The sequence below is a fragment of the Petaurus breviceps genome, unplaced genomic scaffold, assembly GCF_028583685.1.
Source record: "Petaurus breviceps papuanus isolate PSGF00001 unplaced genomic scaffold, PetGlider_PUasm1.0 551, whole genome shotgun sequence".
Taxonomy (NCBI): Eukaryota; Metazoa; Chordata; class Mammalia; order Diprotodontia; family Petauridae; genus Petaurus; species Petaurus breviceps.
The window spans coordinates 37099863-37116791 of record NW_027186372.1 but is presented as its reverse complement, the minus strand read 5'-3'; the positions used below and the strand labels follow the sequence as shown (position 1 = coordinate 37116791).

General features: G+C 40.3%; 1 protein-coding gene across 2 annotated transcripts in view; it reads right to left on the bottom strand.

The window, feature by feature from the left end:
* Positions 1–210: 210 nt before the first annotated feature.
* The window catches only part of PPP2R2B (protein phosphatase 2 regulatory subunit Bbeta), a 465622-nt gene continuing 448903 nt past the window's right edge, over positions 211–16929 (bottom strand). For both annotated transcript variants that reach the window (XM_069102658.1, XM_069102660.1), the window contains exons 7-9: positions 10484–10653; positions 4865–4956; positions 211–925 (exon numbers count right to left, since the gene is read on the bottom strand). In XM_069102658.1, coding sequence (XP_068958759.1) covers positions 646–925; positions 4865–4956; positions 10484–10653 — 542 coding nt within the window. In that variant the 3' untranslated portion in view covers positions 211–645. The remainder of the gene's footprint in view (positions 926–4864; positions 4957–10483; positions 10654–16929) is intronic.

Sequence of the window (16929 nt, the reverse complement as noted above, 5' to 3'; positions counted from 1 at the left end):
TTTTCTGCCTGGGGTTGGAACAGAAATGTAGCAAGCCATGATATGCATCCAACTTTTAACCAGACTCTAACCTTGGCCCTGGATTTCTGCCTTCACAGCCTCATAAGAGGTAAAAAAATTATTTGGAACAGCAACAGCAAAAAAAAATTTTAAAATGTAGGGGAAAAGCATTCTGGTTTTCTAGGAAGCAAACAGATTTTTATCCAAAAGTAGAGTAAACAGTGTTTATTTTTCAATCAAATGGAATTGCTTAATTAAAAAAAAACTTATCTTCCCCCTCCCCCCTTAAATACTACAGACAATCTCATTTCACCTCAGCAGACACCTAGAAACAAAACACTGGACTCACCAGAGAGAACTGGGTAATAAAAGCATCAGAAATTCAAGTCAACTATGGAAGGGTCCTGGTTACCTGGCAGCTCTCGATTCTAAACAGAAGTATTCTGAACCCTATTTGTTGGATTTGCCAACACAGTTTCTTAAAATTGGGGGAGCTGGGGGCCTTTGGACTGTTTTTCTTCTATTCCAATTGTTTCCTGCATAGGAAAATTAAAGTCAATGAATAAAATGAAAACCCAAAGAAACATTTAAAAACTTGTTTGACTAGTATTCAGTATGTGAGCTTATTAAGTATAACTTGTCCTCCTAGTTAACCTTGTCCTGGAATATATATAGGTTATTTGTAGCCGCCACTGCTATAATATTTTCTGAAGGATGCCAAGCTGTATGTAAGATCTTTTTGCTAAAGTCCAGACTGTCCACGCTGATCTCATCTTTTCTCCGTTTGCCACCTACACATACTTTTCGGGGTTTCAGGATGGCCCTGGGCTTGCTGTTTTCCCTGGAAGCCTCCAGGGTGACATCACGCTTGGTATTTCGGTCAAACATCCTGAAGAAGTTGTTGTAGGACCCAGTCATGATGACACTGTAAAGTGGAAGAAGAGAGAGGAATTAGTTGTACATGAGTCAGGGCTGTCAAAATACCCATTGCTTTTGTTGGTGAAACAAGGTGCAAACCTATGTGAAATTTGTTCTGTCCCTTGATAGTCTCCTTCCTTGGTGGTTTTATGGAAAGAAAGGCAGAATGGGTTTGTTGAAGGATTTGCCATACTAGTGTAATGTTATTGAGATATAAGATCTTCCCTGCCCTATGTGGAGCCCATTAAGGGAAGCTTGCTTAAGGGAGGCGTGTGTGTGTGTGTGTGTGTGTGTGTGTGTGTGTGTGTGTGTGTGTGTGTGTGTGTGTGTGTGTGTGTGTGTGTGTGTGTGTGTGTGTGTGTGTGTACTCTTGAGTTGGTATTTTGCTTTGGGGGCTCTCTCATTAGTAGGATTTTGTGATTCCCTGTTAGAGATTCTGAGTGACTGTATGTTCAGAGCTCCCCGACTGCTCAGATGTGAAGGTTCTTTAGGTCCAGGGATGTATGTAAAGTATAAAGTTGATTCAGGCAGTCAGAGCCCTGTCTTTTAGTCTTTATTTCTCTGCTTGTATTTTCTCTCAAGTTCAGGGTGCTGACTTTCCCCCTGAGCTAGTGAATGTAATTAAAAAAGATTATTGACTCCTTAAACAACTATCTTTCCTAGTAAAGCAGATCCAAGAACCTATCCTAGTAGCTCTTCTGGGTATGCCAGTGTGGTTGCTGCTAAAACTGGTCATTCTTAAAGGACTTTAAAATGACTGATTGGGATAGTTCTTCTGGATATTGGTTTTATCTTATTGTGTTAGATATCTGGTCATCAGTCCCCGAATTAACTAATTCTTTATTAATAATAAATAATCCCAAGTTTTTTAATGTTATTTTTTGTTTTTGCAAATTTGAATTATGAGTTTACATGCTGCCAGAGTTAAATGATGGAAGTGTCCATATCTATCTAATCTTCTGAAAGATCTGGATTTTCTGTTGTATAAACAACCAATTTTTAGGGCAAGGGTCATTATCAACATTATCAACATGTGTTTGTCTTTCATTTTTGATGAGGACCATGGCATCAGGGAAATGATGACATGACTTGCAGTTGACTTTGATTTGAGTGAGGGAGGGCTATGCAAGGTCACCAGCCTCACTTTCACCTCCAAAGCCATCTGGGTACAGTGACCAGATATTCATCAGGATGACTGGAGATGGCCCAGATGCACTGGGAGACCTTTTTAGGCTAAGGCCTTTTCAGGTACTCACTTAGAGTGCAGGCCTCTTTAAGAAGTGAGTGAAGGGATGGCCCCTTTAATTAGAAAAAGAAAAAAAAAATCAAGCTGTGAAGGGAAGACCCTCAGGGTTGCTGTTCCAAAGAGAAATAGTTACCATGGACATTCACTCTAAGCCTGGGGGGCCCAAAATGCCGTCATTAAATGGAACTCATAGATTGGACCACAAAATGGTAGAAAAGGGAATAGAGAGGTTTCTTAAAACATCTGTAACTTGACTTATCTAAACAAGTTAGAAGTATCCAGAAGTGGGCAATAGGAAAACATTTTGTCACTGTTTTCCAACAAACATTGTGAGGAAATATATTTTATTACTAAAACAAAGTAAGAAATATTTGGGAAATGGCTTCTCAAGAAATTTTTTTTCCTTCATCCTATGAGAAAATAACATATACTTTTTTCTTATTATTATTTCTAGTATCAATCCAACAGAAAGCAGCATCATGTCATATAAAAAGGACAAGGCTTAGAATCAGCAAGGCCTGTGTTGAAGCCTTGGCTCTTCCAATAGAATGTAAGCTTCTTCAGGGCAGGAACCACACATCCGTTATTTTGTCTTTGTATTCCCAGTGTCTAGCGTGGTACTTTTAACAGAGCGGGCACTTCATGCTTGTTGGTTTGCATTGTACAGTTAATCGATTGTCTTGCTCTTGTCTAGGCAGTAAGATGGCAGAAGAACACACAGAATCATTAAAGTTTTGATCTGGTGTTTTTGATTGTGTAGACATGGTACCTCTTTAGATTTGTTCTACACTAACCTTTTAATATAAATCTAATTCCTCTGCTATATCATCTCATAAAATCATAATCAACTGATATAATTCCTGCCTTTAAGGAGCCCACACTCTACTGATTGAGCTGGAAAGGGACCCGAGAGATCCTCTAATCCAATCCCTTCATTTTACAAATGAAGAAACTGAGTCAAGAGGAAAGTAGCTTGCCCAATTTTATATATTTTTAGTTGCAGAGATGGGACTAGAATTCATCCTGATTGCTTTTATAAACCGTTTGAAGACATTCAGGATGTCTTAGAGGATAATGTTTGCATGTCAGAGAGACCTTGCCAGATATCAGCAAGATAATCAGGTTAAACATTTGATTCTCAATACTAGTGACAATAATGACATTTCATAAAACATTGGCAAATATTGCCCTTTGTCAGACATTTTAGAAAGAGGAGCAAATTAATCCCTACTCAATGGTGTTGGCACAAAGACAGTAGGTAACCCGTCATAATACCTGAATTGTTTCCTTAGGAAAAATCATCTATACTTTTTTTTTGGAGGGCGGGGGGCCGAATGAATTAGGTCAGTGTTTTTATTGCTGTAGATAACTCTGGGTGTTTACCCAGGCAGGCTAGCGGCTACTCTTCAATTTAAAATTTTAAGAGGGTTTCCTAGGACACTGAGAGGTTAAGTGATTTGCCCCTGGTCAAACAACCAGTATTCATCAGAAGAAGGACATGAACACAATTTTTTTTTTTCTGACTGAGGCCATCTCTCTATCTCTTGGAGTACGCTACCTTTCTTTCAGTAATATTTAAGCTAAAAATGAACCACTGAATAATAATTTTAAAAACTTGACACTTATATAGTGATTTAAGATTTAATCCTCACAATTACCCTGTGAAGTAGTTGCTATATTACAACATTTTACACATGAGGAAACTGAGACTAAGTGCTGTTAACTGAATTGCCCAGGATCAGACAACTAGTAAGTGAATGAGATGGAATTCGAACCCAGAACTTCGTGATTCCATATCCACTGCCTTCAATATCATAGACCTTAAAGCTGTACCCGATCTCTTTTCAGGGAGCCTAATATATGATTTGCATGTGTACTGAGCCAATAACCTTAGGCCAGGTCTGTACTAGCAGAGTAAAGAGGAACATGGAGGCCAGCAGGCAGTTCATCCTAACAAATATCAGCTGAAGCTGTCAGGACTGAATTTCCGGTGGAGCTGGTTTTGTCTTTCAATCCATGTTAGTTCTGCAGACATGGCCCTGATGTAAGAGCTTATAAAGATGAAATTTTTTTCTGTTTATTTTTTCCTAAATAATTATGAGCTTAGAGCATTTTTGAATTATAGGATCATAGCTGTGGAGCTGGAAGTGAACTTAGAGGCCATCTTGTCCACCCCAATCATTTTACTGATGAAGAAACTGAGGCCCAGGGAAATCAAGTGACTTGGCCAAGGTCACATACACTCTTCATATTGGTCTTGTATAAAAAGAAAGTGATATCCTTCTAAACTTTTTGAGGGCAGGGACTGCTTTTCTTTTTGTCTTGGTAATCCCTGCATCTGACTCAGTGCCTTGAACTAGAAAGTATTTAATAAATGCTTACTGGATTGGGTTAGTTTAAAAAAATGCCAGTAACCAGGAGTATCCATTACTTTTTCTATGATAGGAAGCATCAATCCTTGAGTAAAAAGATATCTTATGGACTATATTTCATCCTTAGGGTATCTCTGCTTTCTAGAACAGAGTTCATCAATCAGGTGACCCATTAGATGTGAATCCCAAACCATGCTATGAGTCTGACCAAGTAGGATTCAACGTGTTCCTTTTCCTCTTGCCATACCTTGTTGGGACAACTGGGACACCAGCCAGGACCTCAGCAAGGCAAGGAACAGCCTAAGGGTTCTTTGTTAGTGTTTCTTACCTGTCTGATCCATTCCACACACACTCAAATTTATCAAAAATGCAATCATTTTCATAGAGAGAGCACAACTTGCTGCGGAGGTAGTCATGAACCTGCAGGAAGAAACAGAGAGAACAAGTCAGTGAGCTAATTTTCTTTTCTTTTCTTTTTTGCTTTTTGGAGGGGGGAGGGAAGGGCAATTGGGGTTAAGTGACTTGCCCAAGGTCACATGGCTAAGTAAGTATTAAGTGTCTGAGGCTGTATTTGAACTCAGGTCCTCCTGACTCCAGGGTCAGTGCTCTATTCACTGCACCACCTAGCCACCCCATAGTGAGTTAATTTTAATTTTCATGAATATATCAGTAGACATTTCCAAGTGCAGCTCAAGTTGCTAAGTGGCACTCATGGATGTGGGGAGAAATATTATCATCTCTGTTTCATGGGCAGATGAAGAACCAGAGGTGCTCTAATGGCAAACAAAGTGGGATTATTTTTGTTGCTATTTTTCTGTGTGTGTTATTCAGTTTCCCAGTCTCATTCTTACATGCCTCTGCACTAACCTAATCAGACATATGCAAGTGGGCTCTAGCCAATCAGATGGTGAGTAGAAATGTATATAAAGAGAGCTGGTGTTGAGAAAGCAGGCATTAAGGGAGCCAGCATTGAGAGAGAGAGAGAGAGACAGTGTTCAGAGAGAGACAGAAGCAGTTTGAGTGGATGAAGAGAGGAGACTTCTGAGAGTTGGGAGGAGACATCTGATGGCAGAGACTTGATGAAGGAGTCTCTGAACTTTGAAAATGAATAGAGCCGTAGGGCAGAGACCTGCCCACGGGATAGAGGTTTAGCTTAAGCCCTTTTAGAGAGCTGTTAAAGTGAACTGAGCTTTTAATACAGAGCCTCTGGACTTTGGGCACTAGTGGTGTGTATGTCAGTACTGTTGTTGCCTAGAGGCAGGAGCTTTGGGGCAGGAGCCCCAGAAACCTACTGTCAGGCAGGAACAGGGAGACCTTGGAGTGTAGTAGTCTCCATGAACTGAGACATGAAGCAGGAGTGGAGAGCTGCCTAAGTGTGAATTCAGACAAGAACTGGGGGCAATCAGTCCACAAAGGAAGAGCCATGGGACTTGAAAGTCAGCCTTGAGTTAAGATGAAAGAGGACTTTACTTGGACACTTGGTATTAATTAAGGTTATTCTTAGATTGTTCTGACAGTGACCTAGGGGTGGATGGTGTAGTATTTTATGGTACCCCTTAAGGATGTGTCATGCTAGGGAAGACCCTAGCCTGGGGTCCCCTGATTTTGGGGATGCAATGATATATGCTGTGTTATGTGTTGTACTAGGGCACACCCTAGCCTGGGACCCCTAATTGTGTAAATAAGTATTTTGGGAAATGCTATTGAATGCAGTGATATCTGCCATATGACATAGTGTTATGATGTATATATATATATGTATAAATTATATAAATATAATGATATGTTTTGCTTAAGGATGTTACTATGAATGTTATGTTTTACTTTATTGAACAATGTTTAGTTCTGAATAGAGAGTTCATTATACTATGCAATTAGGTCCTTAAAATTATTCACAGCAGCATCCCTCAGGTGGGCTGTTGTGATTGGTATTACAGGTGCTCACTTCCATCATTCAAAATGAGGAGGGAATGTTTACTTTATGGGAGATGGATGTATGAAAGGTCTCTCTAAAGACTCATTGTCTATGGGATAAAGATGTGTATCAGTGAATTATAGCCATTTGTTTTGCTATGTTACTACCACCCTCCACATGGTCTGTGAGCACTAAGGCTGGACTCTGGATGTGGTGGGTAGCTGCCATGGTACAATGCCAGGTGTTTGGGTTCTGGGTTTCTTCTTGAAGTGTCCAGGTCTTAGGACAGTGACTCTAAGTGAGGCCAAAGGTATGGAGAAATAGCTATTTTAGAAAAGAATTGTGATAACTGGGGAGAGAAAATTGGAATGGGGAAGAGAAAGCATGTCAAGGTATAATATCCACAGGTTATTTCAGGAAGGAGGACATGCCTTGTCATGGACTTGGCTGCTTGCCCCTTGGTGCTTTGTTTTTGTTGTCAATGGGATGGCCTTGTGGCTTCTAGGTATAAAGAGTTTTAGGGAAGAACCCAGACATTTAGGGCTTGGTGACCTCTAAATAAGGATCCTCTGTTATTAGCCCCTGGGGAAAAGTCCCCAAAGTCCCCAGATGCTTAGATTCCAAATGATCTTACATTCATTCACTCTCACAATTGTCATTCCAGTCCACCTTCACCACCTTATCTCTTAATTATAGTAATTTCCCTAAGTTGGTCACACTGCCTCTAATCCATCCTGTATATTTGACACCAGTCTCACCTTCCCTCCAAAGAGAGATTTCATTCAGCCATTCGCCCCACTTAGTAATTTTCAATCACTCCATAGTCTACAGAATAAAATACAAGTTTCTCCACCTGGCATTCAAAACTCCCTGGAACACAACTCCACTCATCTAGGCCTACACTCATCTAGCTATGTTGATTTTTACATTTTCTTCCAAATACATTGTTCATGCTCCAATAGAATGTCAGCTCCTTTGTGGGTGGAGACTGTTTTGCTTTGTATTTGTAGACACCAGGGTCTACCACATTGTCTCACAAATAGTAGTTATTTAATAAATATTTGTTATATTTAGCGGAATTGAAATATAGCTCCTGCTACATTTCCTGTCCTTCCCCTAGTTAAATCCTACCCAGCTCAGTTATTACTTTCTCTGAAATGGTGTCCCCATTGTTCTCTCCCCATCTTCCTCTCAATTTATGAAACACTTACATCTCAGGAGTGGGGAACCTGCAGCTTGGAGGCCATATATAGCCCTCTAGATCCTCAAGTGCAGCACTTTGACAGAATTCAATGGATCAAAGAGCCATGTTTGAGAACCTAGAGGGCCACGTGTGGCTTCGAGGTCTCAGATTCCCCACCCCAATCTAGATTATCTACCTTGGTACTTAATCACATATTGCCTTGCATTAACTTGACATAAATGTATATCTATCTTGTCCTCTTCAACTAGAATATAAACTCTTTGAGGGAAGGAGCCAGACCCTTTACTTTTCCTATATCATACCCCTCATAGCACATAGTACAAGAATAACATACTTGGTGTTCAATAATCACATTTAGTCGACACCTATTTAAGTAACAACATGAGTTTTGTTAGGCATGGCCCTCAAGGAAGATCAACGGGCTTGTAAGCTTCTTAAATGCACAAAACTCTGGGTCTTGGACTTGTCAGAGCCTCAGTCACAGGGATGGTCAGTAATGATCTTCCCTCTTGCCCACCTTAATTAGCATTTTGTTCTATACCTCTTTAATGCATTTATCATATAATAGTAATTATAGTTTACTATGTTTGTGTCATATCCCTCTATTAGACTATAAGCTCCATGAAGGAAAGAACCTTGTGGACTTTAAATTGGGTCCTTCTCTAGTTTTGTATCTCCTCTGGCATAATGTTTTGTGCTTAGTTGCTGAAGGTTTGCCTAATGACCAAATGGTGAATGAAGTGTGGGGCCTTTAATATTTAATGACCAATGTTTCCCAATGGCATGTGCTCTACGGCCTATTACACGGGGGAAAAAGGATAACATAAAGCCGCCATGGAACACTTGAAAGCAGGTTCATTGGCTTTTCCCTTTCTCCCTTCAGATTAGTTTTGTATAAAAAAGAATCAGAGCAATTAAAGGTCAAGCCCTGTTGAGCACTTGGCACACTCTGAACCCGTGCCCTAGGGCACAAGCTCTCTCTATAATTCACTGGCTGGGGAACACACTCAGCTCCTTATTTCCTCCCCCATGGACTAGGGGAAAATGGCCAAATCCCTCCCTCACAGCCTTAGCACTAGTCAGAATGACCCAGTGAAGGAGACACTTGAAGGTCTGCTGTCAGTGGGGGTTGGGAGATAATTCATCTTCTCTCTGCTTCCCTATGTACTAGGAAGGATGGAGGGCAGTGCCTAAGGCTGTTCTGGCTCTGGGCTGTTGGGCTAGGCATATTTTCAGCAGGAGTGAGGGAGGAAGGTAACCCTGTGAGCGAAGCAATGCCATCCATGACAGAAAGGTAGTTGGGACAGTGACTGCTCTGTTCCACTGAAGAGATATTCATCAGATTAGGCTCATATGATCAAAGAATTAAAAATGGGAAGGGACATACGAGGCCATCTGATTCAACTCTCTTTTTTTATCGCTGAAGAAACTGAGGCCCACAGAGGTCAGTTAGGTGACTCTCCTACAATCGGATAGTTATCAAGTGATTTAAACCAAGGCCTTCCTGATAAGTATGGCACTTATCTGTTACTCCATACTGCCTTCTAACCCTCATAGTGTCATAGATTTAGATCTGAAAAAAGACTTTAGAGGCCAGAGGTATCAAACATGTAGCCTAAATGTGGCCAGGACTAGATTAAAATGTAATTGGGAACTATTTAATAAAAATGAATTAAAACATAGATAATATTACCCTTTTAAATTATGTTAATATGTCACCCAGGGACCTTTTATGTATAGACTAGTAAGCTACATTTCTATTTTGAGTTTGACACTACTGTTCCAGATCAGCCCCCTCATTTTTATTGATAAAGAACTGGGTCTGAGTGGTTAAGTGATTTGCCCACCATCATACAGCTTAAATTTCTGAGAAAAATTTTGAACCCAGGTCTGAAAGTCTAATCCTCTCTCTCCTATACCATGCTTCCTGCTAACTCACGCTTCCTTCCTCCTTTGTTGTTCAGTGTTTCTTTTCTTAGATGTCATTCCCAGTTCTCTTGTAGGATTACCCTTCATCTATTCTACCTAGTTAATTAATATGGCTATAATATCAAATTGTTTAGGTCGTGGAGCTGTCTCTAGTGCCATAGGATTATATCTGCTTATATCTGTAATGAATTGTTTGGCTTCCCTGCCCTCTCCTTCAGTCTTGGAGTCTAAGAACTACCAGGAGCTGTCCTGGCCTTATTCCCAAGAGGTACTTGGCATTTCTTTCTCTGAACTGAGCTTCACTTAGAGAGCTCTTTAATGCACGTTAGTATGAAGAGGATGGAAAAAATTGAATTGTGCTTCATCATCAATGGCCCTATTGTCTCCTGTAGAAAAGCAAGTGTTAAGTAGTATATGGCTAACTCCTGGGCATGTTTCTGTCTCTTTCCCATTTCTCTTATGCAATTTTTTTTCTTTATGTTTTCCACCTAGGTAATAAGACTCTGAAAATGCCTCTGAATCCAAATATCAGGGCACATGCCATGCCCTTCTCATCTCTGTGCCTTTGCTTACCTTCAATGCCCTTCCTAGAATGCCTTCCCACCCCCTCAAATCCCACCAAGCTCAAGCCAATACCCACTTCCCTCCATGAGATCACCCTTAATGTTTATAGTTTACAGTGACCCTTTAAGAAATCCTTGGGCACTACAGGAGGTCCATATAATACAGCAGTTAATTACACATGGCCTTAGACACATGGAGCAAATAGGAGGCAATGAAAGTCTAGATTTTGTAAGCTCCTTGAGAATGAGAAGCATGTGTTATACTTCTCTTGCATCATGAGCTACATAGCTAGTGAGGATTTATCCAGTCCCTGAGTGATTGACCCAGTACTGTACCTGGTAAGTCTCAATGGGCCGATTTTCCATGTTGAGGTCCCAGACTTTGACGGTCAGATAATCCCTGGTCATAATGTACCTTCCGCTATGACTGAACTTCACATCAGAAATTGAAGAGATGATTTCAGAAAAAAATGACCTGTTGCTTGGATCTTCTGGCTCCTCAAAAACTGCAAAATAAGAGCACAAGCTAAAGTAAGGGTATTCCAGTTAAATAGTTCTGAACCAGGCCTAGGCACAGGAGAAATCCAGAAGCAGATAGGGCCTATAAAACCCAGGAGAGCTGATGTCCTTTAGAGTTTTCCCTTCATTGATGTAATCCATTAAATGAAACCACTTTCTTTGGTAGCTACATTAAAGACAAAGGATCCACTGCATTAAAACAAACTGGGAAACTAAGGTAATGGGGATCTCTCCTCTCCCCCTTTCTCCTTCCCCCTTTCCCCCCTCTCTCCTCCTCTTTCTCTCTTCCCCCTTCCTCCCTCCCCTATTCCCTCTGTATTAGATTGCACCAAAATTTAAAGAGTTTTGAATGCCAGGCATTCAACTTCAAACCTTGGTTAGTAGACAGTTAAGAACCATTGAAGATTTTTGAACCAAGAAGCAACATGACTTTTGGAATTTTATCACATTTCTCTCACTTCAAGTCACCACATAGAATCTTAAGATGTTTAGTCTACTAGACAAACAAGGGCTACCTATTCGTAGGCACTTGGTAAGCTCAAGTCACCAAAGGATTTTTAATAATATTGTGATCTAACTTGGAGTCATACCTGACCTCCACTTCTCTCTTTCAAGGCAGGAGGGGATGAGAGCCCAACCCAAAGGTCAACAGTATTGCTTCCTATCAGCAGGCTCCTCCCATGGGGAGCTCTTTAGAAAGGTCTTCCTGTGATTATTTTTTCCTGAATATAGCATTTGTTTTCTCTCTTGGTCATTATAAACTGCTGAATGGAACAGGCATTCAACTTCAAAGAAAACTGAAAGAATGCATTTCTCTCCCTTTGGTTACATAGTTAGGAGACTAGGGTATGGAACTCTGCATATACTGTCAGACTTAGCTGATATGTTGGTTGATTTTGCTGAACTACCTTTTCTCCTATTTTATTCTGATTCTTTATTACAGGTGGCGTCTGACTGGGTGGTAAAGAGGGTAAGGCTATATAGGTGGATATGAAGGTGACATAGAAATAAAAGGTAGCAGTAAAATTTAAGAATTTTTTTAAAAAGAGAAAGCTAGTATTGAAATTTCCAAGCTTTAGCCTTGACATCTCTCACATCTCTGTCCACTTGGGTATCCTGTTATTATCTCAGACTCAACCCATCTAAGCCAAACTCTTTCTCTTCCTCTCCACCCTCTCCCCCAGTTCATCCTCCCTTCTGACTTTTTAGTATATCCTATTTCTGGTAATTCTATGAGTCTGCCAGTCAGTCACGTTCAAAACTTTGGAGTCATCTTTGGTTCTTTCTCCTCTCATCACATCTAATTAATCTTATCATTTCTTCCTCTGTAATGTGTCTTCTGTCATCACTTTATTTCAGGCCCTTATCACTACACTTGGACCGTGGTCTTGTCATTGTTTTCTGCCTCCAGTCTTTCCCCACACAATTCTTCTGCACACCAACCTTCCCAAAATATTGCTTTTGTAGTCACTGCCCTGCTCAAAAAGTCATTCAAATTCCTTAGTTTGGCATTCAAAGCCCTGTAGAACTTGGCACCCACCTTTCTTTTAAGCCTCATCTCCAGTGTTCAATTCTGAACATTCCACTCCAACCCAATGTCTACTTAATATTCCCTGAATAGGTCTCATCCTTTTCCATCCCTCTCTATTTGCTCTGAGGAATACCTTCCTTTCTTCTAGCCTATCCTTCAGAACCCAATAAAGGCAACAGCTATTGCTAATAACCCTTGAAAGGGCATCTTCCTCCCTTTCCTTTAGAGGCTGCCAGTGGCAGACTCTTAAGAGTGAAGCTAGTCCGTGTTTCCATCCTGGTAATCCTGCAAGATCATTTCGGCCCTGGGGCCCACACCTCATCAGTACCCTCTGTCCTTGGAACCCTTCCCTCCCTCTGGCTAGAGAAGGTACCATTCCTCCAAGAATCTCCATTTAAGGAGGGATTCCAGGTCAGTCATATCTCTTCATTTCCTTCCTGCATATAATTGGTGCTTAATAAATGTTTGTTGGCTGACGGAAAGCTCTTGTACCCCACAATTTCTAATGTTAATGGGAGAATGATCCAGAGACCGGGTGAAACCTCTGGGTGTCAGAGCAGGAAAGGTCTGGAGAGCCTGCTTATTCAGATGGCTTTTTTTCTCTCCCTGTCTTCCCCTTTGAGGTGTATGTCTCTGGGAAGAACTATTGTAAAGTGGTCTGCAACGTAAGTGGCTTAGGATCTCAGGCACAGAATACAGCAAAAGCTAGTAGTAATAAGAAGGCCAGTGGTGGCTGTGTCTTTAAAAATGCCCATTGAACTCCTCCTGATTCTAATCAAACCCCTGTCAGAAGTCAAGGTATCTGACATTGATTTCAAATTTCATCTCTTTCATGAAGTCCCTCCTGAGAGGTCACATGGAACAGTGGAAAGAAAATGGCCTTGGATTCAAATCCTGCCTCTTCCACTTGCTTGCTACATCACCTTGGGTAAGTATCTTAACTTCTCTGGGCCTCAGTTTCTCCCCTATAATGTGAGTGTGTTGAACTAAATTATGTCTTTCCAGTTCTGTATATATGATCCAATGAGTCACCTCATGTTGCCAAAATAATATTCCTCCCTTCTCCTACCAAGATGCTTTTCCTAAAGTTTGACCATGATTTAATGAACTCCAGCTGTTCCTTGTTACCTCTGAAATCAAATATAAAGGCCTTTACTTGGCATTTCCCATATTCTTACCCTTTATTCTCCATTCACATGTGCTGGGCTTACTAGTTGTTCTTGCTCAATGCTCTGCCTTGGTCCTGGCTGTCTCCCACACTTGGAATGCTCTCCCTCTTTCCCTCTGCTTTGTAGATTCCTTGGCTTCCACCAAGACTCAGCTCAAATCCCACCTTCAGCAGGAGGCCTTTTCTGGTCTTCCTCAGCCATGAGTGCCTTTCTCTCTAAGATTGCCTTCAACTTACAATGGATATATCTCAAATATACCAAGTTATTTACATGTTGTTTCCTACATTATGATGTGAACTTCTTGAGGGCAGGGACTATTTTTTGCCTTGGCTGTTAACTGACTGACAACTGGCTTGGGGATGTTTCTATTACCTTATAATGGCACCTCTGTGGAGCTCCTAAGGGTGAGACTGAATTGGGGAGGAGGCAGGGATGCTAAGTATGATGTCATTTTATAGATAATGGAACTCAAACATTAAACAACCTGCTCAAAATCTCATAGCAATTTTAGTAACTGAGGAAGGAACAAATCACAGTGTTCTGATTCTTGGTCTAGCACTTTCCCCACAAACTACCTCCTTATTTAAATATGTTGTCTAAGAATCAAACATAGACTTCCTACATCTAATCACAACAAAAATTCTATCAGTGAACTAACAGTGAATAATGTGATGAAGCAGACTGGGGGAAGAAGAGGGGATGCTTCTAGCATATACCTTGTTTGTGAGCACTTTACAAGTGTCCATTCATTCAAATATGATCATTACAAACCATTCTTGTCTCATTAAAACAGTTTCTACTATACTGGGGCTCCTCTACTAGGCAACACTCTGACCCAGTATAAGCTACTTTATATTTTTGGAAATAACAAATTGTATTTTTTTTAAATAGTCTAGAATATAGATTTTACAATCAATCAAAGAGAGCTTCTCCAGTCCCTTCTGGTTGGTCTGAATAAGTGAGATTTTTGTTATACTATCAGAATAAAAGGGAGCTTTGGGACCCAGCTGGTAGGAAGTAGACAGAGCATAAAACATGTGTTCTATGTTATTTCCACCTCCTCACTTCCACAACTTGAGCCTGTGCAATAAACCACTCAGTCGGGGATTGTGTGGCAAAATTGTCTCTAAGTGCTAAGATAATGGATTTTAATACAAATGAGAACTGGCATTGCTTCCAAAGATTCTTTGCTTGGCAAAAAAAAACAAACAAGATTCTGCTGTATCCACGGTAAACATATGTGTACGAATGTATGTATATATGTATGCTTTTATATGCACACGTATATATTCATATATACATATGTGTGTACATACATATGTATATATGAATATATACATACTCATACATATATATTCATATATATATACATGCACACATAATATGTATATTCTAACTGCTTCTATATAATGCTATTCAAGGAGTTTTAATTAACCACCTTCTCTATTCTAGGGACTCTGTTACATGCCGGGGATACAATGACAAAAACAAAACAATCACTTCTCCTCCCCCAACAAAGACCTTAAATTTTACTGAGTGAAAGACTTTGAAAGATTCGTTCTGTATTGATAACCCTGTGAATCCCTAAACTGCTAATTTTCTTGAGGAATTATTCAGTTAGGTAGGAAAGAGGAGAGAGGGCCAGCCCTGGAATCTAGAGAGCCTGAATTCAATCCTGCCTCAGATACTTACTAGCTGTATGACCCTGGGCAAGTCTCTTAATCCTGTTTGCCTCAGTTTCCTCATCTGTAAGATGAGCTGGAGAAAGAAGTGGCAAACAACTCCAGTAGTTTGACATGCCTGAAAATGACTGAACAGAGATTTATTGTTCATCTCTGTCTCCCCCATTGTGCTTAGTACAATAGTGCATAGTGCATAGTGTTTGTGATGTATTTTACCAATGAGGAAGCCAAGACATAGAAGAGTGAAATATCTTATTCAAGATCACCCAGATACAGTTTAGTAGAACTCAGGTCCCATTGTTCTGCACCCCTCTTTCCCTTGCCCCAATCACAAGGGCCTTTTCCACCACACTCACACTGCACCTGAATGGATGAATGTGGTTATCAAGGTACCAGGAAATAGCTACATTTAAAGAATGGAGAAATGAAGAGCTAGGAAATAACCAATTAATAACTTTCCAGGGACCTAAAGCTAAAAATCATAAAAAGTTGAAATAGAAAAATGTTAGTGGAAAAGAAATAGATGAGAAAATTAGGCGAGGCTAAATAAATGGTAACATGGAAGGTTTGATATGTCTTACTAGCACCTGAAAGCTGCCCTAGAGTTACTGGAAATGGAGCCTTTCTTTGAACCCCAGTCTATATGGTTCACCTTCCTATAGTAGTGCCTCATATTGAAGGAAAAGGGGGAAGTATCAGGCTTTGCAACTTTAAGCCCCCTCCACTTGGTCATTTAATGGCTTCTGTATGTACTGGGTACATAGCTAGGCTGAGGTGTCTCTAATAGCTCTGCTTGTGCCCTCTGCTCATGCCTGTCATTTTGTTAAGAGATTTATTTTGGAAATACACATGCACACACCCGCACCCACACATCTCTTTATTGTTCACAGGCTCTAGTCTAAAACTACAGCTGGTGATTTCAAATATAAAATATAAATATATTTATATTAAGAGAAGCAACTAGACTGTAGTTGAGAAAGACTGATAAGGTTCCATGATGGAAAACGCAAGAAGAACAGATAGTATATGTAATTTAGCTGTCTCTATGCTGCTCCATCCAGAATCTTGCACAGCATGGGTTATGGAACTGTCCCTGATATGGTATTTCTTAATCCGGATAGAAGGGTCCATCCCACTGTGAGCCATTTTGAATAGACTAGCCACTTACTTATTTGTTCATTCAGTAAGTATTTATTGAGTAGACATGACTGCAATAGGCATTATTTGGAACAGAGAAGACAGCTAAGATGGGGTACTGCCAAATAGAGCTCTGAACTTCATTGACAAGCTCATCTATACATAATAAGTTCATTGGTTTTTATTAGACAGTGATTTCATTGGTCTAGGGAATTCCTGTAAGAGGAAACTCCTCCTGCCAATGCTGTCTGAAACTTTCTCTGTAACTTAAGAATTTAAGGGAGTTGCTTAAGCATGGTGGTGCAGGATGATGTATAAAAGGCTGGCTTTGGGTTCAGAAAGACCTGGCTTCCAGAGACACTTCTGACAAACACCGACTGTGTCACATTGGACAAGTATTTAATCTCTCAGTATCCCTGCCTTACTTAAGGCAACAATGTTGTAAATGCATTTCTTTTTTCCCCAAGCAACAAAATACCACATGAGACAATGTTCTTGAATGTTCCTCTGATACCAATTCATTATAGTTTTTGAAAAAATCTATCTCAACAATTCACCAGCTTCAAAGATCTGTATACAAAGATCTACAATAAATAGTATGCATTAAGGCAGGGGTGAGGAATCTGTGGTCTCGAGGCTACATGTGGCCCTCTAGGTCCTCAAGTACAGCCCTTTGATTGAATCCAAACTTCACAGAATAAATTCCCGTAATAAAAGGATTTATTCTGTAAAACTTGGACTCAG